This window comes from Sturnira hondurensis, unplaced genomic scaffold, assembly GCF_014824575.4.
Source record: "Sturnira hondurensis isolate 20B ecotype Veracruz unplaced genomic scaffold, ASM1482457v3 Scaffold0018728, whole genome shotgun sequence".
NCBI lineage: Eukaryota > Metazoa > Chordata > Mammalia > Chiroptera > Phyllostomidae > Sturnira > Sturnira hondurensis.
Window position 1 is genome coordinate 6,555,414 of NW_028091359.1, and position 23,522 is coordinate 6,578,935.

The 23,522-nt window shown below is 38.6% G+C and overlaps 1 protein-coding gene across 2 annotated transcripts in view; it reads left to right on the forward strand.

Moving 5' to 3' along the window:
* The window catches only part of CEP95 (centrosomal protein 95), a 37,911-nt gene that overhangs the window by 9,446 nt on the left and 4,943 nt on the right, over positions 1 to 23,522 (forward strand). Inside the window, exons 6-14 of one of the 2 annotated variants that reach the window (XM_037070222.1) lie at positions 3,038 to 3,153; positions 8,909 to 9,040; positions 9,731 to 9,924; positions 13,050 to 13,162; positions 13,350 to 13,476; positions 14,074 to 14,224; positions 21,119 to 21,258; positions 22,211 to 22,300; positions 23,127 to 23,253. In XM_037070222.1, the coding sequence (XP_036926117.1) occupies positions 3,038 to 3,153; positions 8,909 to 9,040; positions 9,731 to 9,924; positions 13,050 to 13,162; positions 13,350 to 13,476; positions 14,074 to 14,224; positions 21,119 to 21,258; positions 22,211 to 22,300; positions 23,127 to 23,253 (1,190 nt within the window). The remainder of the gene's footprint in view (positions 1 to 3,037; positions 3,154 to 8,908; positions 9,041 to 9,730; positions 9,925 to 13,049; positions 13,163 to 13,349; positions 13,477 to 14,073; positions 14,225 to 21,118; positions 21,259 to 22,210; positions 22,301 to 23,126; positions 23,254 to 23,522) is intronic. The other variant, XM_037070223.1, reaches the window with a different exon arrangement.

Here is a 23,522-nt window from a genome sequence, read left to right on the forward strand (position 1 = left end):
AAGTCATTTACACATTTCTTGCAAAACAACTTGAAGAGAAATAAAAAAGACGAAAAAAAAGAAATCTTACCATTCAGAACTGAGTAACTGCTTTAACATTTTGTAGTACTTTAGTCTTTTTTTAAAATATATTTTATTGCCTTTGGCTGGTGTAGCTCAGTGGATTGAGCGCGGGCCTGCAAACCGCATAATTGCGGTTCGATTCCTGGTCAGGGCACATGCCTGAGTTGTGTGCCAGTTCCCAGCAGGGGACTCAGAAAGGCAACCATACATTGATATTTCTCCCCTTCTCTCCTTCCTTTCCTCTTTAAAGATAAATAAATAAAATCTTTCAAAAATATATATATATATTATTATGTTATCACAGTTGTCCCATTTCTCCCCTTCATTCTCCTCCACCCTTCACACCCTCTCCCTCCCACATTCCCCCCTTTAGTTCATGTCCATGTGTCTTAAGTTCTTTAGCTTTTACATTTCCCATACTATCCTTGCCCTCACCCTATTTTCTGCCTGCCATCTACGCTACTTATTCTCTGTACCTTTCCCCCCTCCTCCTCCTCCCCTGTTGCTAACCCTGCATGTGAACTCCATTTCTGTGGTTCTTTTCCTGTTCTAGTTGTTTCCTTAGTTTTTTATTTTAGGTGTGGTTGTTAGTAGTTGTGAGTTTGCTGTCATTTTAGTATACATATTTTTTTATCTTCTTTTTCTTAGATAAGTCCCTTTAACATTTCATAAAATATGGGCTTGATGATGAACAACTCCTTCAACTTGACCTTATCTGAGAAGCACTTTATCTGTCCTTCCATTCTAAATGAAAGCTTTGCTGGCTAGAGCAATCTTGGATGTCAGTCCTTGTCTTTCATGACTTGGAATACTTCTTTCTAGCCCCTTCTTGCCTATAAGGTCTCTTTTGAGAAATCAGCTGACAGTCTGATGTGAAGTCCTTTGTAGGTGACTGTCTCCTTATCTCTTGCTGCTTCTAGGATTCTCTCCTTCATTTTAATCTTGGCTAAAGTAATTATGATGTGCCTTAGTGTGTTCCTTCTTGGGTCCACCTTCTTTGGAACTCTGAGCTTCCTGGACTTCCTGGAAGTCTATTTCCTTTGCCAGATTGGGGAAGTTCTCCGTTATTATTTGTTCAAATAAGTTTTTCACTTGCTGCTCTTCCTCTTCTCCTTTTGGTATCCCTATAATTCGGATGTTGGAACATTTAAAGGGGTCCTGGAGGTTCCTAATCCTCTCATTTTTTGAATTCTTGTTTCTTCATTCTGTTCTGGTTGAATGTTTCTTTCTTCCTTCTGGTCCATTCCATTGATTTGGAAGTCCCAGTTTCCTTTCCATCACTGTTGGTTCCCTGTGCGTTTTTCTTCATTTCACTTAGTTTAGCTTTCATTTGTTCCTCTAATTTGTGACTAAAATCAACCAGTTCTGTGAGCATCCTTATCACCAATGTTTTGAACTGTGCATTTGATAGATTGGCTCTGGGGCTTTGAGCTGTTTTTCTGCTTGAGCCATAATGTTTGGTCTGTTTGCACCTGTTATGTATGAGGGGCGGAGCCTTAGGTGTTCACCAGGGCAGGGTGACCCAGTCTCTGGGTTGTGATGCTGTATGTGGCGGAGGAGGGGGGGGGGGGGGGGCAGTGGCGTTTGTTCCATGCTCTCTCTCAGATTTCAGTCCTCTCTGCTGCTTCCTGCAAGCAAATTGGGCCCTTCTGGTGCTGGTTCCCAGATGTGTGGGCCTGTGCACCCTCCAGGACCTGTGGGTCTCTCCAACAAACTTTCCTGTGAGGGTTGGAGTCTCTCCTGCGCCTCAACCCTCACAAGTGTTTTCAATCAAGATTTTGAGGCTTTATTTCCTGGCGCTAGGACCCTGGGTTGCGCATCTGTCTCTCTCCCCAGTTATCTGCACATGAATGTGGGACCACTGCCTAGTCAGCCATCCCCCTTGCTCACCGTGCCCCGCTTCTCAATCACTGCCTCGCTGGATTTGCCCATTGCCACCCCACACCCGGGGTCTGCCAGCTGTCGCCTGGGTGCCCAGGGTCTGTCCAGGGTCTGTCCAGTGCCACCTTGCGCACCTGGGATGCCTTGCTTGCCCGGTGTCACCACTTCCTTTGCCGAAACCCATCTCCGCTGGGCCGTCTGACTACGCCCCACCTACCAGTCTGGATGAATATGTCTATTTTAATTCCTTGGTTGTCGGACTTCCATATAGTTCAATTTTCTTTCAGTTTGGTTGTTACTTTATTTCTGAATTGTTGTCCTTATTTTGGTTGTTCAGGGAGGCACGGTGTGTCTACCTACACCTCCCTCTTGGCCAGAAGTCCTGTAGTACTTTAGTCTTTTCCTGTGTTTTTTAAATGTTTGGTTATATCATCTATATAATTTTGTGTCCTGCATTTTAAAATTAGCACATTTAGTCTTCTTCCAAGTTGTTAAACTCTTTATAATAATTTTTAATCACTGTGATAACATACCATTCTTACAGGTACATCATAATTTACTAAACTATTCCTGTATTTTTATATTATATTTTTAATGTGATGTGTACCTTTGTTTATTCTTTCTTCCCCCTTCCCTCCCAATATCTTTAAGTTGCATTCAGAGTCAAAGAGTATGAATGTTTTAAGGCTGGTAAAAGTTGTCAAATTGCTTTCCAAAAAGGCTGTGACTATTTATATACCCATCAGCAGGATGAAAGTGCTGGGTTACTATACCCTTGTGTATCAATATTGTTGACTAATATCAGAGTTATATGATTTGTGCTACTTTCATAGACAAAATATATTGTTACAGATTTGACTGTACTTCTGCTAACTACATGTTGAATACTGTAATATTACTTTCTTTTAAATATTTGATTCTCAGTAAGCAAGAAGTGATAAGCAGTAGAAGGGAGTGTTTTTCTCTTGCTGTGCATAGCAGTGAGCAGTCTGAATACTCACAGGTAGGCTGCTTGAAGCAGCTCTTGGGGATCTCACTGGAAGGGTCCTCTGTGGTCAGGCTGGGCCCTGAGTAAGTGAGGGAACTCTTGCAGGTGTTCCTTGTCATCTGAGGCTTTGGGCCCCTCTTGGGATGGAGATGAAGTGGACTCTACCAGTGAAATAATTAGACTTGGCGACACAGCACACACCTTTTCTCTGAGAAGTAGTGGTGAGTAATTCAACTTTAAATATCAGTTATTGTTATTCAGCATACAACTATGAACATGCAAATAGTTTTACCTAGGAGTATTTAAAGTTGAGAATAGAGAGACCCCTAACTGGACTTCAGAATTGAAATTTCAAAATACCACCATTACCCACTAAATATAAACAATTATCTCAAATCAGTGAAGTGGGACTCATAGGCACATGGGCAAATAGCTGGATGCAATTTTGTCCTGTAATGTGTGGGACTTGATGCCATGGGGAGAAAATGATACATGCAGTTTAATGGTCTAATCACATTCAAAGTACCCCTTAAGTATAGTTTCCTGAACTGGATGACTCACATTTTTCATGGTTTTAGCCAACAGGTCCGTACAACCAGTGGCAATTTTCCTCCCAAGCTTCAGGCCACATTTCCAACAACCCAGTACTTACACACAGTAAATCTGAATATCTTTCAGGCCCATTTTGAGGCACACTTGTAGTCCTGCCCACCTGGTTACCATGCTCTTCTCCAGCATTATACTATTCCTTCTGCTGGCATGCTCTTCGTCTCTATTCCTGGCAAACTCACCCTACAAAGCCAGTCTCTCCCCAGCCTCCCTCAGGCTCTGAGGCTCTGTGGCTCTGTAACCCTCAGTGTAGCCTTCACCTTATTTTGGTAACACCATTCTCACTTTGCATTTTAACTTTGAATTTATTTATGTTAAACTTTGAGTTCCAGGGACAGTAACCACATCACACTTCTTCACCAAGGAAGGGCATTTTACAATAAAGGTATCAGCAGGCTAACAAAGGAATATAACCCTTGTAAACATTTATACACCCAACGTAGCAGCATCTAAATGTATAAAGCAAATATTGATAAATATAAAGGGAGAGATTGACATTAATAGTAAGGGGACTTTAATACCACATTGACATCAGTGAGTCATCGAGACAGAAAATCCACAAGGAAACAGTGGCTTTAAATGACATATTAGAATACTGCATTTAATTGATATTTTTAGAACATTTTACCCCAAAACAGCAGAATATAAATTCTTTTCAAGTACACATGGAACATTTCCCAGTATAAATCACATGTTAAGCCACAAATCTCAATTTAAGAAAATTCACATCCTGTAAGGCATCTTCTCTGATCACGATGGTATGAAACTAGAAATCAGTTACAAGAAGAAAACTTAAAGACACATAAACACATGGAGGCTAAATAACATGTTACTAAACAATGAATTTATTAATAATAGGGTGAAGGAAGAAACCAAAAGATACCTTGAGACATGAAGACCTGACCCTCCCCCCAAAAAAATTGATGGGACACAGCCAAAGCAGTTCTAACAGGGAACTTCATAGCATTAGAATCCTACATGAAGAAACAAGAAAAATCCCAACAATCAAACTTTCACATAAAGGAACGAGAAAAAGAACAACAAGCAAAACCCAATGTGAGTAGAAGGAAGGAAATAATAAAGATCAGGATGGAAATTTTTAAAAGTTTAAAAACAATACACTGAAAGCAAAAGCTGGTTTCTTGAAAAGACAAAATTGATGACCCATTGATAAACAACCCATCAGCCAGACTCATCAAGAAAAAGAGGACCCAATAAATAAAATCAGAAATGCAAGAGAAGTGGCTACTGACTACTGATACCACAGAAATACAAAGGACTGTAAGAAAATATGAACAATTGGTTATATGCCAATAAATTGGACAACGTGGAAGATATGGATAAATTTTTAGAAACATACAATCTTCCAAGACTACATCAACAAGAAACAAAATCTGGACATACTGATTACTAACAAAATCAAACCAGTAGTCAAAAAAAATTCCCAACAAACAAAAGTCCTGGACCAGATGGCTTCACTGGTGAATTTTACCAAACATTCTTAGAATTAGCAATTATCCTCCTCAAAGTATTCCAAAAAATACGAAAAGGAGAGGAATCCCCTAAGCTCATTTTACAAGGCCACTACTACCCTGATTCCAAAACCAGAAAAAGACATTACCAAAAAAAAAAAATAGAGGCCAGTATCACTGATGAACATTGATGCAAAGATCCTTAACAAAATAACAAACTGAATTCAGCAATACATTAAAAAGATCATGTACCATGATCAAATGGGATTTATTCCTGTGATTCCAGGAACACAGGAATGTATGCCATGTCAACATAGTATGCCATGTAAACAAAATGAAAGATAGAAATCGTGATTCTATTAATAGATACAGAAAAAGCATTTGACAAAATCCAGCATGCATTGAAGTGTAAAACTCTCAGCATAGTGGGAATAGAGGGAATATACCTCAACATTTAAAGGTCACATATGACAAACCACAGCTAATATAATGCTCATTGGTGAAGAGCTAGAAGCATTTTCCTAATAATTAGGAACATTGTATTGGAAGTCTTAGCCACAGCAGTCAGATAAGGAAAGGAAAGAAAAGGGATCCAGATAGGAAAGGAAGAAGTAAAATTGTCACTATTTACAGATGATATGATGATATATCTAGAGAACCCTAAATATTCTACCAAAAATATTATAACTGATGGATTCAGAAAAGTAGCAGGCTACAAAATTAATGTTCAGAAATTGGTTGCATTTTTATATAATAATGTACAATCAGAAGGAGAAATTAAGAAAATGTCATTTACAATTGCATAAAAAAGAAATACCTAGGAATAAATTCAATCAAGAGCATAAAAGACCTGTACTCAGAAAATTACAAGACATTGAAAAAGACACAAATAAGTGGAAGGATATACTATGCTCATGGATAGGAAGAATTAACATTGTTAAAATGTCTAAACTATCCAAAGCAATGTGTAGATTCAGTGCAATCCCTATCAAAATACCAATGGCATTTTTCACAGAACTAGAATAAATAATCCTAAAATCCTATAAGGAACCCCTAAAGACCCTACATAGCCACAGCAATATTGACAAAGAAAAACAAAGTTGGAGGTAATCATGCTACCTGGTAACAAAACTATACTACAAGGCTATAGTAATCAAAATAGTATGATACTGACATAAACAGGCATATAGATCAATGGAACAATAAAGAGCCCCAAAATAAACCCATGCCGATATGGTCAATGTATGACAGAGGAGACAAGAATATACAATGAGATAAAGACAGTTTATTCAATAAATGGTGTTGGGAAAACTACAAACATACATGCAAAAAATGAAACTAGACCACTTTCTTGTACCATATACAAGAATAAACTCAAAGTGGATTAAAGACAAATGTAAGACCTGAAATCATAAAACCCCTAGAAGAAAACATAAGCAGTATCTCTGACATTGCTCTTAGTAATATTTATTTTGGCTATGTCTCCTCAGGCAAGGAAAGCAAAAAGACCTCCTACTATATTCACCAGTGAAAGATTCAATAAGACTTAATATCCAAAATACACAAAGTCATACAACTTAACTCCCACACACGAAAAATGGGCAGAGGACATACTAATGGTCAATAGACATGAAAAGATTTTCACCATCACTAACCATCAGAAAAATGCAAGTTAAAACCACAGTGAAATATTGCCTCACACCTGTCAGAATGGCGATCATCAATAAATCAACAAAAAAGTTGGTAAGAATGGAGAAAAGGGAACCCTCATGCACTGCTGCTGGAATTACAAATTCATGCAGCTGCTTTGGAAAACAGTATGGAGGTTCCTCAAAAAATTACAAATAGAACTGCCATATGACCCAGCAATTCTACTCCTGGGTATTTAGCTGAGGAAATCCCAAACATTAATTCATAAACATACATGCATCCCTATGTTCACTGCAGCATTATCTGTGATAGTCAAGATATGGAAACATCCTAAGTTTCCATAGAAAGACCAATGGATAAAGATGCGATACATACATACAATGGAATATTATTTGACCTTAAAAAAGAAGTCTTACCATTTGCAACAACATGGATGGACCTAGAAGGTATTGGGCAAAGTGGTGCAAGTCAGAGAAAGACAAGTACCATATGACTTAGGTGTGGAATCTAAACAAAATAAATCAACAACAACACACAAAAAAAACCCAGAATCATAAGATACAGAGAACAAACTGATGGTTGCCAGATGGGAGGCGGCATTGGGGTAATGGGTGAAAAAGGTGAAGGGAGTAAGAAGTACAAATTGGTAGTTATAAAATAGTCCTCAGGTATAGCGTAGGGAATACAGTCAATATAATAATTAGGTAAAGTATCAGGTGGGCACTAGACTTATTAGGGGATCATTTTATAAATTATATAAATGTCTACCACTATGCTGTATACCTGAAACTAAAGTAATATTGACTGTCAACTGTAATTGCAAAAATTTTTTAATTAAAACTGAAAGAACTTTCAATAGTGTTGGGTTGATTACTGTAGTTGACATTTCATGTTATTGTAGTATCAACTATCTTCATAGTGATCTTTGACTAAATTCTATTGAAAATCTGCAAAGGAAAATAATGGATTTTGACCCATAGAAGGAAAAAAGAAACTGAAGGAAAAAAATGGACCCAGGTGAAAATGAAGGACCTGGGGTCAACCTGATGACAAACTCACTATTGGGTAGTAGAGAAATTATGAAGCAACTTATGAATTTTGAACATTAGATTTTAGGGAGATGGTATTCATGTGAAATATGAATGTATGGAGGGAGATTCACATATTTAAAACATTTTAAAATAAAATGGCTATACTGCATTGGATTGTGGAAGAGAGCACAAACAGATGTTGCTTATTTTTCTTTCCCCATTCTTACCCAAGGACTTTTTTCATTACTCTTAGAGAAATAAGAAGGGAGACATTGATGTGAGAGGGAGGCATCAATTGGCACCTGCAGTGGGGGAATGAACTGCAACCTTTTGGTTATGGGATGCCGCTCCAACCAACTGAGCCACAGTGGCCAGGGATGTTTGCTGATTTTTAAAAGACATCAGATGAGTGTCAGAAATTTTAAAACACTCTGTTTTGGAATAAATAGAATGGATTTGGGGATATCTACAAGGTGACTTTCTGTATTTACTGATTAGGTCAGTTGATCATTTTGGTATCTGAGTTTTCGGGGTACGTTCTCATACTTTCAAAGTGAAGAACAAGTTTATTGTGAAATCTTTCATTAAATTGAAAAAGGGATAAAAAGTCAGGAGGGGAAGTCATGAATCCATTTCATTTATGCCAAGTTTGTGTATAACCTGGGTAACTCGGTTGGTTAGAGCATTGTCCTGATATGCCAAGGTTGTGGGTTTGATTCCTGGTCAGGGCACATGCAAGAATCAACCAATGAATGCATATATAAGTAAAACAACAAATCCATGTTTCTCTCTCAAAATCAGTAACTTTTTAAAATACTTGTGTATTATAGATTTGTAAAGGAGCAAAGTGGATATTCCCTCAATTTCAATAATATTTTAATGTGTTTCACCTGTAAATCTTTGATTACAGCCCCTAGTCCAGAACTATAGCCATGCAAGAGTCAGCATTTCTACAACTCTGGCATCTTTTTCTAAAGCAAACTAATGAAATACTTTGTAAAACTTAGCTTTCAAGTTGTATAAATGATTCTGGGCTACAGAACTGTATCTTGCTATCTAACAGTCATTAAAAGTAATTGTTATGTTGAGCAATCACACCAACATTGTTCTATAATCATGTCATTCCTGAGATTTTTATCCTCTGGGTACAGAATTCTGGGTTAGTAAGACATTCAGCAATAGAAAATATTTACCTTCAATATTTCCTTTTCTAGGTACTCAAGGTCCTAACAAAATGCAGTTTGAAATAGCCTCCACTGTACCTTGTTCCAAATCACATAAAGAATTGTCGAACCCTCCCTCCTCTAGTGTGTTGTCCAAGAGTAGGACATCCTTTGTTGGAGGCGGTGAGTAGTAATGTTATTAGTTCTCGGACTATTGCTTTGAGTTGGAGACAATAATTAGTTGCTGGGACAGCTGCTGTTGCTATTACCCTTTTTACTTTTGCTTTACACTTTATGCAGTTCCTTTTGGTTTTATATGGTCTTATTTTGTAAATGTTTGCTATTATGAGCTGATTTTTTTTTAAGATGATCTTTGGTTACATGTTTCTGCATTACATAAATCCTCTCCTCTCACAGACTTCATCAGTTGGTGGTCTTCAAATTACCAGTGAATGAAAATATAGTTGTTTATTTTTTATTGTATTTTTTTCTGAAAAATATTGTTATCTCTGGGATTTTCATATGGTATTAGGTAAAACTGTTGTTAATGGCTATTTTTGTAACATGTTGATGAATCATAACTTACATAGCTATTCTTCAAGCCATTTACAATTTATAGTAATTTTTCATTGCTTTTAAATAACTTGTCAGAAAACTTTTATGATAATATTAAAATTACATTCTTCCTAATTTAATTAGATCCCATTGCTTAATGAGTCCCTGATTGGTTTTTCTTGTGTTTTTTTAAAAAATCAAGTTAAAATATATTTCTAAATAGTATTGTGAACATGTTTTTTATAGGTGTGTGTATACATTAGATGATTGATTTCTTAAGTGTTCCATCTTAATGTCCACTTAAATTTGTCCAACTAGCAGAAGCTCCTCCGGTGGATGTGATGCCAAATGCTAGGAAGCTAGGAGAGCCTATCCAATCAGCTATTCCTTTACATCCCCCCTACCACCCTTCAGAACCTCGAGCACCTTGTCCCATAGGAAAAGAATACTTGCGTTTAAGTCACTGTTCCCCTGCCATGAATTCTACTGGAGAGGGCACAGCATTTTCTGTGGTAAGTAGAAAAGCTTGCTTTCAGTTGGTTAGATGTGTATATATTTAAAGAAGTCTCTTCTAGAATAGTAGTCAAGGATATTACACTAATCAGAACACTGTACTTCTTAAAATCTCCCTCTGCATACACCTGCATGTTCTTACTTTAGGAATATAGGGGCAGGATGAATGTATAAAAAGGGAAATAGTAAGAGCCAACATACATCGAGTGTTTACTTTGTACTGGGCACAGATCTGGGTACTTTATAGGGATTGAATAACTTACTCTTCACAAACAGCTCTGGAGTAGGTACTGTTTTTATTGCTCATGAGGAAGCTGATAGAGAGGTTTAATATCTTGTCTCAGGTCCTACAGCAATTGTGGAGTCAGGATTTGAACTCCAGCATTCTAGCTTCAGAACCCATACAGCAGGGGTGCACAAGAGGCAACCACACATTAATGTCTCTCCCTCTCTTTCTCCTTCCCCTCTCTCTAAAAATAAATAAATAAAAAAATTTTTAAAATCATTAGGAGTTTAGCCCTGGCTGTTGTACCTCAGTGGATTGAGCGTGGGCCTGCGAACCACACGATCACAGTTCGATTCCTAGTCAGGGCACATGCCTGGGTTGCAGTCCAGTTCCCAGCAGGGGATTCACAAGAAGCAACCATACATTGATATTTCTCTCCTCCTGTCCTTCCCTTCCCCCCTAAAGATAAATAAATAAAATCTTAAAAAAAAACGTTAGGAGTTTATATTCGTATTTTGAGAGGTTTTTGTCTGTTTCAATTTTGAACAGTTTATATTGATTTCTTCACATGAAAGATAATGACTTTAATAATTTCCACCTGTGATTCCAAGATGGCTTCAGAGTAGATAGAAGCTGTACTGACCAGATTCTGGCACCCTCCAAATTTACAGCTAAATTACACAGCCAAAGATAGAGGCGTAGGTAGACACCCTATGCCTCCTCGCACAACCAAAATAAGGACAACAACAATTTAGAAGCAAAAAACAACCAGTACTGACAGAAAAATTGAACTGTATGGAAGTCTGAAAACCAAGGAGTTGAAATAGACACATTCATCCAGACCGGTAGGAGAGGTGGAATCAGGCAGCCAGGAGAAAAGGGGTCACAGCAAAGCAGTGGCTGGTGGACCCAGCAAGGTGGGGGATTGTGGAGGGACGTGGTGCACGAGGTGGCCGGTGGGCCAGGTGGTCTCACAGTCATGTGCGGATAAACCAGGAGAAACTGGGGAGCGAGACAGACCGCACAACCCAGGGTCCCAGCGCAGGGAAATAAAGCCTCAAAACACTGATTGAAAACACCTGTGGGGGTTGAGGCAGCAGAGAGACTCCCAGCCTTACAGAGTTCATTGGAGAGACCTGCAGGGTCCTAGAATATAACACAAACCCACCCACACAGCCACATGGGAATTAGCACCAGAAGAGCCCAGTTTGCTTGGGGGAAGTGACTGAAATCCAGCAGAGAGCAGAACAAGCGCCATTGTTCCCTCTCGACCCCTCCCCCACATACAGCATCACAACCCAGCAATGTGGGTTGCCCCGCTCTGGTGAACACCTAAGGCGCATTTGCCCCTCATACATAACAGGAGCGTCAAGACTAAAAAAATGGCCCAAACAAAAGAACAGATCAAAGCTCCAGAAAAACTACAACTAAGCAACGAAGAGATAGCCAACCTATGAGATAGTTCAAAATACTGGTGATCAGGATGCTCACAGAATTGGTTGAATTTGGTTGCAAATTAGATGAAAAAATGGAAGGCTAAGCTAAGTGAAATGAAGGAAAATGTACAGGGAACCAATAGTGATAGGAAGGAAACTGGGACTCAAATCAATGGAGTGGACCAGAAGGAAGAAAGAAACGACCAAACAAAAAAGAAGGAAGAAACAAGAATTCAAAATAACAAGGAGAGGCTTAGGAACCTCCAGGACATCTTTAAATGTTCCAACATCCAAATCATAGTACCAAAAGAAGAAGAAGTGCAACAAGTGGAAAAAGTTATTTGAACAAATACTAAAGCAGAACTTCCCCAATTTGGCAGAGGAAACAGACTTCCAGGAAGCTCAGAGTCCCAAAGAAGTTGGACCCAAGGAGGAATACACCAAAGCACATCATAATGATATTAACCAATATTAAAATAAAGGAGAGAATTCTAGAAGCAGCAAGAGATAAGGAGTTCCCATCATACTGTCAGCTGATTTCTCAAAAGAGACTTTACAGGCAAGAAGGGGCTGGAAAGAAGTATTCCAAGTCACGAAATCCAAAGACCTACATCCAAGATTGCTCTATCCAGCAAAGCTTTCATTTAGAATGGAAGGGCAGATAAAGCGCTTCTCAGATAAGGTCAAGTTCAAGGAGTTCCTCACCACCAAGCCCTTATTATATGAAATGTTAAAGGGACTTATCCAAGAAAAAGAAAATAAAAAACATGTACAGTAAAATGACAGCAAATTCACAATTAACAACCACACCTAAAACAAAAACAAACTAAGCAAACAACTAGAACAGGAATAGAACCACAGAAATGGAGATCACATGAAGGATTAGCAACAGGGGAGTAGGAGGAGGAGAGAGGCGGGTGGAAAGGTACAGAGAATAAGTAGCATAGAAGGTAGGTAGAAAATAGATGGGAGGGTAAGAATAGTATGGGAAATGTAGAAGCTAAAGAACTTGTATGATACATGGAGATGAACTAAAGGTGGGGAATGTGGGAGAGGGTGTGCAGGGTAGAGGGGAGTGAAGGGGAAAATGGGACAACTGTAATATAACCAGTAAGATATATTAAAAAATCATTTCCACTTGTGATTTGATCATTTTTTCATTGTCCAGGTGTAGCCATAATCCCTGAATTTTCGTATCTGTGAACACCTAACCTGTCTTTATATTTGAATGGCATCCTGAGCCACACTTTTTCTCTGGGTACAAATTTATAGACATTGCTCCATTCCTTTGGTATTAGGGATCAGTAGAGTATTTTGATACTGCTTTAAAAAAAAAGTAGATCATGGAGAATAAAAGTACCTAGCTTTGTGCAACAGATCCTCCCCTTCCCCCACATCCAAAATGTTATTTTATGTGTCATCTTTATAGTTTTTTAAATCAACTCTCTTTCGTTTGCAATAGGAACCAGATAACAGAGGTTTCTCAACTTCTAAGTTGCCTAAAGATAGCAAACAGGAAACATATCCAACTCAAGTCAAAGGCCCTAGGACAAGGAGGCTTCCCAAAGGAAAAAGGTAATAACCTCACTGCAGGCTCTAGTGTTTACAGTCTGCGGCAAAGGGATGTGAAGTCAGAGTATCCTCTCCGAACTAAGCTGTGAAAACCAGTATGACATATTTATTAAAGCACATTTTACAGTTATTTTAAACTAAGTAATGTACACTTAGCCACCTACATGTCACATGGTCACTTTTATTACAGATATGAAAGAGCTGCCGTCTCATCCTGGGATTCCTCTTTCTCCCAGAGGCCAAGAAATAAATTAACAGAACAAGAATTACAGGCAGTATCAGAGAAACTCTCTCAGCGGCTCTCTGAGCTGGATTGGGCAAGTCTTGTTTTTATGTATATTGTGATTGCCATAGTTCGTTAGCATTGAAGTGACCTTATAATTGAAAGTGAAATTAAGGTAAGAAACGGGAAAACTACTTGTGTTTTAGTTGCTGTGAAAATGGTCCCTAAGTCACAGGTAGGACATATGTTAAGAATCCTAACCTTTCATGTTATCACCAATTTTGATAGATTTATTCAAATTTCTATTGAATTCTGATGAAAACTAATCCTTTAACAGGAAATTACATTAAGCCATTTATCTTTCGATACATCTATATGGTTTCCCTTTGTCTCTAAAGACGGATTTGTTATAAAATTAGATGGATCTCTGATTCTCACAAAATACAATATTACAGTTTGGGGATATCACTGAATAAATGTATTAAATCCTTACATGACTCACTCTAAAGTTTATTGAAACTGAATAGTCCATAGTACCAATACACACACTTTAGAAACTAAACATGCATAAGCATTAACTTGTTAGTAGTACCTAATTATCAGGGGAAGCTTGCTAAATGTTATGTCTGTCTACTCCTTCCAACTTGTATTCTGCTGAAATCAGTGAAAAGATATTGAATTTTCTTGATAGATGTTAAAAAGTGCCTTGGGTGATCGAATTCAAGAAAAAACTGACCTCAAAGAAGAAGATACTAGAAGTGAAGAGGTGGAGAGCGGAAATGAGACTCTTTCTCAGCACAGTGACAGCGTCATGGAGCGTAGGTCGAAGAAGCGAAGGCCAGGTACCTCCCTATCCCAGACTGGCCAGGATGAGGACAGGGTAGGAAGCCGCTTAGGCACTTCGTGTGTTCGTAATGACTGGCTGTCTCATTTGAAATATTTCAGAAGTATAAAAATGATCAAAATGATCAAAATAATATCAAATACCTGTATCTTCATCACTAGCAGTAGCAGATGTTAAAAATTATATTTGCTTTATAGCTTTGTGTTGAAGGAAGAGTTGAAAGATCCTGTCTGTCCTCCCCACAGTCCATTCTTTTTCCTTCGTCAAAGAAACTACTCTCAAAATTGGCACCTTTTTCTTTCCAGTTTTATTGAGCTATAGTTGACATTTATAATTGTGTTCATTTAAGGTATACAGCACATATATATGAAAATGACTACCACAGTAAGTTTAGTTAACATACAACTTTTAAGATCTTATCTTTTAGCAACTTTCAAATATAAAGTACAATATTTTAAATTATCATCACTGTAATGTACATATATCCCCAGAACCCCCAGAACTTACAAAGGGAAGTTTGTACCTGTTGTCCACCTTCATACATTTCGCACAACCCCCCGTTCCCACCTCTGGCACCCGCCAGCCAGTCTGTTCTGTGTATCTGTGAATTTGTTTTTTAGGTTCCATATATGAGTGAGATCGTACAGCATTTATCTTTCTCTGACAGATCTCATTCAGCATAACGCCCTCATTGTCCATCCATGTTGTCACAAATGGCAGGATTTCCTTCTTTTTTATGACTGAATAATAATATCCCATTGTATGTGTTTGCATATATATATTTCACGTTTTTTATTCTGTTTCTGCCAGTAAGACATTTAGGTTGTTTCCATGCCTTGACCGTTGTAAGTAACGCTACTATGAACATGGGGGTGCAGATACCTTTTGGAAGTAGCAATTTCATTTTCCTCCTAGATATGTACCTGGAAGTAGAATTGCTGGGTCATACAGTAGTTCTAATTTTTTAGGAAACTTCATAATGTCTTCTATTTACATTCCAACCGACGTGTACAAGGGTTCCCTTTTCTCCCTGTCCTCTCCACCACTTGCTATCTCATCTTTTTGACATTAGCTATTTTAATAGGTGTAAGGTAATAGCTCACTGTGGTTTTGATTTGCATTTCCCAAATAGTGATGTTGAACATCTTTTTATATGTCTTCCTTAGAAAACTTTTCAGATCTTCTGCCCATTTTTCAATTGAATTTTGTGTTGAGTGACCTGTATTTTTCAGAGTATAAAACACCTAGGTTTTAGAGGAGGAAAATAGGGAAAAACATTTTGAAGCAAAAAATGTGGTAAAATATTTAATACCATAAATAACCTCACCAATGTAAATGTAAAGCTACATTTGGAGTATAAGATGCACCCCCCCCTTTCCCCTGCACATTTGGGGGGGAAAAGTGTTTTATAGTCTGAAAAATATGGTACGAGTCTTTATGTATTTTGGATATAACCCCTTATAAAGAATTGTCATTTGCAGATGTCTTTTTTCATTCTATTGGTTGCCTTTTTGTTTTGTTAATGGTTTGCTTTGCTCTGTGGAAGCTTTTTAGTTTGATGTAATTAGTCCCAGTTGTTTATTTTTGTTTCTGTTTTCCTTGCCTTTGGAATCAGATTCACAAAAACACCACTGAGACTAATGTCAGAAACTTAGTGCCCATGTTTTCTTCTGTCCATTTTATTGTTTTAGGTCGTACATTCAAGTCTTTAATTTGTTTTGAGTTCATTTTTGTGTATGATATAAGGTAGTGAACCAGTTTCATTCTCTTGCACGTGGCTATCCAGTTTTCCCAACACCATTTATTAAAGAAACTTTTACTTCTCCATTGTATTATGTGTTCTTGGCTCTTCTGTAGTAAATTAGTTGCCCATATATGTGTGGGTTTATTTTGGGCTCTCAATTCTGTCTTGTTTTCTGACAGTCCCACAGTTTTGATTGTTACAGCTTTGAAGTGTAGTTCGAAATCAGGGAGTGTGATACCTCTGGCTTAGTTTTTTCTTAGCATTGCTTTGACTATTTGGGGTCTTTTGTGGTTCCATAGAAGTTTGAGGATTTTTTTGTTCTATGAAAAATGCCATTGGGATTTTGATAGGGATTGCATTGAATCTGTAGATTGCTTTAGGTAATATGGACATTTTGATGATGTTAGTTCTTCCAACCCATGACAATGAAATATCTTTCCATTTCTTTATCTTCAATTTCTTTCATCTTATTTTCAGTCAAATCTTTCATCTCCTTTGTTAAGTTTATTGCTAGGTGTTTTATTCTCTTTGATGTAATGGCAAATGGTATTGTTTTCTTAATTTCTCCCTCCAATGCATTCTTCATCTCATTTATTGAATTTATTTGGTTCTTTTTCAGTTTCTTGGTTAAGTACTCCTTCTCATTAATTTTATTCCTGAGCTCATCGAATTGCCTTTCTCAGTTTTTCTCATATTTTGTTGAGTTTTTTCACAATTGCTATTTTGAATTCTCTTATCACTTTTTATTTTAGATGTGTTTTCTCCTTTTATTGACTTATATTAGCGTTTTCAAACTTTAAGGGAGGCCTATTATTTCTAGAATTAAATTTAAAAATTGATGTCCCTAGACCAACCACCCAGGCCATACTGTTGTAGCTGCCAACACCTGGAGCCAATAGTCAGGAGGCCAGGGGGTCCAAGGGAGGAGCCAGAGGTCAGTCCAAAAAGCTTCCTGAGCCCTGCACAGGTGTAAGGCAAGGCTGCCAGCCCTGGAGGATGGAGACAGTCACATCACAAGGCACACAGTACCCCACACTAGGTGCACTTGTGCTCGCAGCTGGCTGCAAACTTTGCCAAGTTCATGCCCAGAGCTAAGCACCAACCCAGAAGAAAAGAGGGCAGGTGCAGGCTTTGCCTGTTCCTGCTGCCCAGAAAAACCCTCTGGGCTTCAGCTTTTCAGATGGGGAAAAGCTGCTCAGGGCTTTAGGTGCTGGCCTTCTGGGCTCTCTGCCCTCATTAGGAACTAACAAGGGCACTGTGGGAGGTCTTCCAACCTGAAGGCAAACATTCAACCTTGACATCAGCAGGATTTAGCAGATTATCTTTCTTGAATGGCAAGAACTCACTTTTAACTATAACAATGCCTAAGTCAAGAGGGTATTATCCCTATTTTACAAATAAGATGGGGCTCAAGGACAAAACTTATCCAAGGTTTTACAGTCACTAAATGATGAAACCCACTGAGACTCAAGTCTGAGGCCAGCATGGTGTCTCACTGGTGGGTGGCTGTCCTGCATGAAAAGTGCCTAGAACACACTGGCTGAATGATTGGAGAACTGACTGAACAAAACCTTGGGCTTCCACTCAGAAGTCTTCAGTTATTTTGTGGCCTCAGCAGCTTCTCTTCCCTTGGGCCTATTGTTTAAGGTTACTTCTCTAATGCCTTCTCCAGTGTCTACGAGTTTGTATTGAACACCTTGTCCCTGTGGAGGAGCAATTATTTTCAGCAGTCAGCATGGATGACGAAAGATAACCAAAGACACACACATAGTTTGCTTTCAAAGCATAAACACTGCTACATGTTTGAAAGTAGTGAACACAGCCAGCCCCCCGCACTGTGGCTTCAGTTCCTCAGCATGCACACTGCCTTGAATTGCCTTACCATTTTTTTGTATTTCATTTTTTACTTAGAAGGGAAGGGAGGGAGGAAGGGGGAGAAACATCAATGTGAGAGAGAAACTTCAACTGGCTGCCTTCCACGTGTGCCCCAGGGCGCTGAAACTGTATGCGCCTCCCAGCATCAAACCAGTGACTTGCAGAACAATGCCTAACCAACTGAGCCACAACGGCCAGGGAGTAATTTTAAAATATTCTTACTGATATTTAGAGAGAGTAAAGGGAGGGGGGAGAGAGAAACATCAATCTGTTGTTCCACTGATTCATACATTCATTGGTGGCTTCTTGTACATGCCCTGACCAGGGATCAAGCTGCAACCTTGGTGTACCCAGGTAGTGCTCTAACCAAGTGAGCAACCTGGTCAGGGCAGTTTCTTATCATTTAGATGACAGTGTTCCGATCTGGTCCAGTTGGTTCTGGCTCTGGTTGGTCCAGTTTGATTCCTGGTTACGTCAGATGCCTAGGTGGCAGGTTCAATCCCCAGTTGTGGCACATATGGAAGGCAACCAGTTGATGGGGTTTTTTTTCCTCTCTCCCCCTCCCTCTCCCCACCTCCCTCTCTAAAATCAATCAATAAAACATAATAATAATGCCCTGGCTGGTTGGTGTACCTCAGTGGATTGAGCATGGTGTGAGAACTGAAGGGTAGCTCGTTCAATTCCCAGTGATGGCACATGCCTGGGTTGTGGGCCAGGTTCCCAGTGGGGGGGCCACATGAGAGACAACCACATATTGATGTTTCTCTCTGCCTCCCTTCCCCTCTCTGTAAAAATAAATAAAAATTTTAAAAAATAATAAAATAGATGACAATGTTCCATCATTTTGAATTTGGTTTCTAGAGAATTGTCATTTTCTTTCTGTTACCTGTTACTTTGATTGTTCGTGGTGCTTGATGGGTTGTTCCTCTGCTGGCATATTTGAAGTAGTGAACACCTTTCTTACAAGGTACACTCCTGATTTTAACAATTCAGTTGTTAAAATAGTTAGGTCTTTCTTTTGTTTTCCAGTAGATGGTGCTATAATACAAGTTTGTGTTTTCTCTTACCTGTGCTGCTTTGTGCCTCTGGGGTTGAGGTTGGTTGGGCTGTTGCTGTGGTTATAGGAGTCTTCACCTGGGTGACTGGGGTGCTACATGTCTCAGCTGTCTGTCACCTGGGTCTCCAGGCATCACCATCATGGTGGGTGGGGTGTGACATGTTGGGGTAAGCTGGGTTTGCTACCTTGCCATGCTGCTACCTGGTTTCCTATGGCTGAGGCTATAGATATGTCTCCACTGCTGCTTCATGGCTCTGCTGCAGTCAGGGGAGGGAGCCAGATTCTCAGGTGCAGACACTGCCTCTGCCCCTCCTACCCTCTGCTGTAGTGTGTAAGCCGCACCCCTTCTGCCCCACTGCTACTGTGTTAGCTGGAGCAGGGGCTCAGACACAACTGCAGGGAACTGCATCTGCAGGCACTGTCCCAGTCCTTACCCCCATCCTGCCTCCCTTACACATTCCACTACAACCCACCTCCAGATGTACCAGATGTGCATATCTGTCAGGCATGGTGGTATGTTGAACAGAGAAACCTTTGTTGGGTTATAAATGTCTGTGGTAGATTCAGTGGTAGATACAGAGGGGTCTCCCCACTCCACCATGATGCTGACATCACTCCGATACTGCCATTTTTGAACAGGAACCCTTTATCCCCGTTTTTATACTTTAACAGTCTGTATGTTACCTATCTAAATGCTTTTATGTTTTTCAAAAATTATTATTCAGCAACTTGCTTCTTGTTTAACATTGTTTTAAAATCTATGTTGATACTTATAAATTCATTTCATTCAACTATTATGTAACTAAAGTCTTACAATTTACCTCATTTGTGTTTGCATATATATTTCTTACCATTTCCCCTATTGTAGGACATGTAGACTGTTTTTATAACTACAAATAATTCTGCAATAAATAACAGGTAATAAGTTTCTCTAGGATCCACATCTACTAGAATTACTGGATCACAGGGTGTACACTTACACATCATTGCCAAGTTCCCCCCAAAGTGATTGCACCAGTTTATACGCATACTCATGTTAGCAATGCATGAGCTTGTGGTTTGCAGGTACTTCCTACTATCTGTTCAAATTCAAGTAATTATTTTGCCTTCTACCAGCTAGAATTCTGCATGTTTTCCATTCCCTTTTATCTACTTTCTCCATCCTTACTTCTCTAGAAATAGTAATTTCTCATCTAACACTTGTGAACTATTTCCTTTTGGTTTGGTTTGTTTTGCTTCAAGGACATTTTTTCTTATTTCATCTCTGTTCCTTTACACTTGGCTCAGTTAATCTCTGGAACCCTAACCCAGTAACCTATGTTTCTTTACTGTACACATGTATATGGTATCCAGTTTTAAAAACATTGTAAATTAAAATGTTATTTAAATTAGATGTTCTGTTTCTAAAGAAGAATATATTATGGCTATAGTAAAATGTCCTAAAAACATTTTAATTAGATTGTGCAATTCGGGTTTTTTTACTATCCCAGAATTTGAAATGAATTAAAATTTGAATTAAAAGACAGTGAAAAGAAAAAAAGCCCAGGGAAATATGAATTCCCTGAGAAAATTTATTTAGAAAGGTATCAAACTAAGTTCCTTGACCTTAGATATATATTTATTCCACTTTTCCAAAAAGGCATGGAGTCCCCCTCTTTACAACTATTAGATGCCCAAGCACAGCTATAAAGAGGTTTGTGGAGAGAAGTGACTTGTTGTATCTCTTAGACACTGAGGAGTTAGGAGAATTAGGTGTCTAAATAGGAAATAATCAGGACTGCTTAGAAAAGGCTAAATTATGTTAGCTTTCAATTATAACCACACTGCTTTATAAGAATAAGACTTGGGATGTACAAGGATAGGAGGCAGTATGACTCAAATAGTTTAACATCTTTCTTCTTCTACCATCAAGAGCACTTAATACTGGCTTTTGTGTACAACTGGCATTCCAGTTCCACACTTTGCTGTCTTCAATCCCCAGTTGAATGTAGAGGCTCAGTACTTCTTTGAGAGTGCACATTTATGTGCATTTGTCTGTTTACTTGGTGTGACTAAACAATACAAATATAAATTAGTCAAAGGAGAGAGTACATTTAGAGTACACTTGACACATTCACAGTCACTCTCTTTGCATTTGGTGAAAATTAACTGTTGGCTTCTGACTTAACGTTTCTGGTTGTTAGGAATTAATGGTATTTGTCTCTTCTGTGTTGTAGGACTTGCTGTGCATAGAAAGCCAACCTACCGATCTCATTCACTTTCTCCGTCTCCAGTTAACAAAAACAAACAGTTGCATGTGGAAAGAAAAAGGCAGCGAAAACCAAAAGAAACAGATATCCGCCGATTCCAAGCAAAGGTACATTCCATCTCTTGACTACCATTGGGCAGCAAGCAGTACTATTCACCTTCAACCAAATGCTCCAGTGAATGTGCTGTTGAGTAAAGGCTAAAATGCATTTCATATTCTTGGGCTGAGAAAATTATGTGACATAGCTTTTATGTCCCCAGTTAAGGAGCATAAAACTTGAACTCAACAAAATTTTGAGAACACTGACCTTGTCAGATATAGCCCAGTACTGAAGGGAATTAAGTAAGAGATAGATGGTCCTGGCTGGTGTAGCTCAGTGGATGGAGCATGCGCCTGCGAACCAGAGGATTGCAGTTCCATTCCCAGTCAGGGCACATGCCTGGGTTGCAGGCCAGCTCCCAGCAGGGGACCCACGAGAGGCAACCATACATTGATATTTCTCTCCTTCTCTCTCCTTCCCTTCCCTTCTAAAGATAAATGAATAAAATCTTTTAAAAATTTTTTTAAAAGAAAGAGTAGATAAGTAAGGGTTGATATTTTCAGGGAGTGCTTCAGAGATGAGTAGAATTTGAGGAAGATTAAATGAATTAAACATGACAGGCCATTAAATGTGACAGATAGGATGAAAGAGCCCAAGACCGGAAGGAGAGGAAGCAGTGAGGAAGACTGCTCTGGAGTAGGGATTCTAAAGTGTAATATAAATTTAGAACATTTCATTGCTTTGCTATAATACATCTTACAATAGCATGTAGTGTCTACTGAAGGGAATATCAAAATAATTACAAGAACCATGAGAACAAAAACACACATTACATAGAATTCCATTTTATGTCCCAAGTACACATCCATGAAATAACATAAATTTGTGATATAAGAGCCTGAAAGGAACTTTTCCAAAAAAGTGAATACAATAGCAGATCTCAGGTGATTTTTTTCCCTTCAGTTTGATTTATATATATATTTCTTATAACTAAATATCATATGGTCTTTTCCTTTATAGGCAATAACTGAGGCATTTGAAAGGGAACTAAGAAGAAGTAAAGTGCAAGAGAATGTTGGACCTCCAGGAATAAATGACGAGGAGGAAACAGTGGGTAAAAGTCTCTACTGTAATGCCGTTTGATCAGATCAGGGAAAAGTATGAAGAGATGAACTTTTTAAAAGGAAAAAAGAATCAGCAGGGCCTTTAATCATTAGCTCCTTAGAAAAAGTCAGGATTTCAATTCATGATGTGGGTTTTTTCTCTTATTCATAGGGTACCCAAGTTGCTTAAATGTAGCAAGACACGGTACCAGAGAACATTAGCATTTTTCCTACCTGCCCCAAATTTCCCTCAGTTTTTAAGGGGTTCTATTGCTTAGCAGTTCACTGAGGATTTAAAAGAGAGTCCAGGCTTGACAAGTTACAGGGAGTAAGAGAAGACAGGAAATCTCAGTTTTATATACCTGGTGGGAAGAAACCCAAAGCATAGGTTTCCATTACCTTTCAAAAGAATGGTTATAGGAGATAAAAGCATGGGGAAAGCTTATGCTAAAATGTTCATAAACAAAACAGGATATAAAGTACAGTACAGTTACAACTAAACATTGGTTGAGATCTTTGACTTTTTCCATGTAGATTTGAAAAGAAACAAATACATCAAAACATTAGTAGTTGTATTTAGGGTGTGGGACTATGGTGACTGAAATTTAAAAAAAAAAATTCAGTGCTTTTCAAATAACAAAGGATGCCAGAAGTCAAAAGATTCTTTTTACTTAGAGTAGATAAATACTAACCAGGTTTTAGAAATCTAAAGTAAGGTGGTTTGGCTGGGAATTAGTTAGCTATTTTTGTCAATATGTAATATTTAAGATGATGTATAAAAGAGTTACTAGATCTCTCTCTCATTTCTATTCTGTTTTGTATCTGCCTCTAAGGAAAAAATATACAGAGAAGCTGGTCATAAAGGAACTCCAAAACGCAGTCAGCCCTGGAAGATTTACTCCAGAAACACAACTCCAAGTCCAAGAGGTGGCTTGCCCAAGCCAAATAAAGTAGTTCCAAGTAAGAACCACAAAATTGTACTTTATGGAAAACTGGCACCCTTTGAAAGTGTGTGCTACATTCCAAGGACACAGCACTGAAAACTAACATCCACCAGTTAGCTAAAGTTCCCTCTTTTATCACGGCCATATGCTAGGTCTCTGTAAAGAGATTAAGACTTTTTAAGTAAGCCATTTATTTAAAACTTTTCAATATCATCTTAGGAAGGCCTATTTCTTGGCATGAAGGAGTACTAGGGCCACTACCTGCTCCTCCAGCTTCAGCTTTAT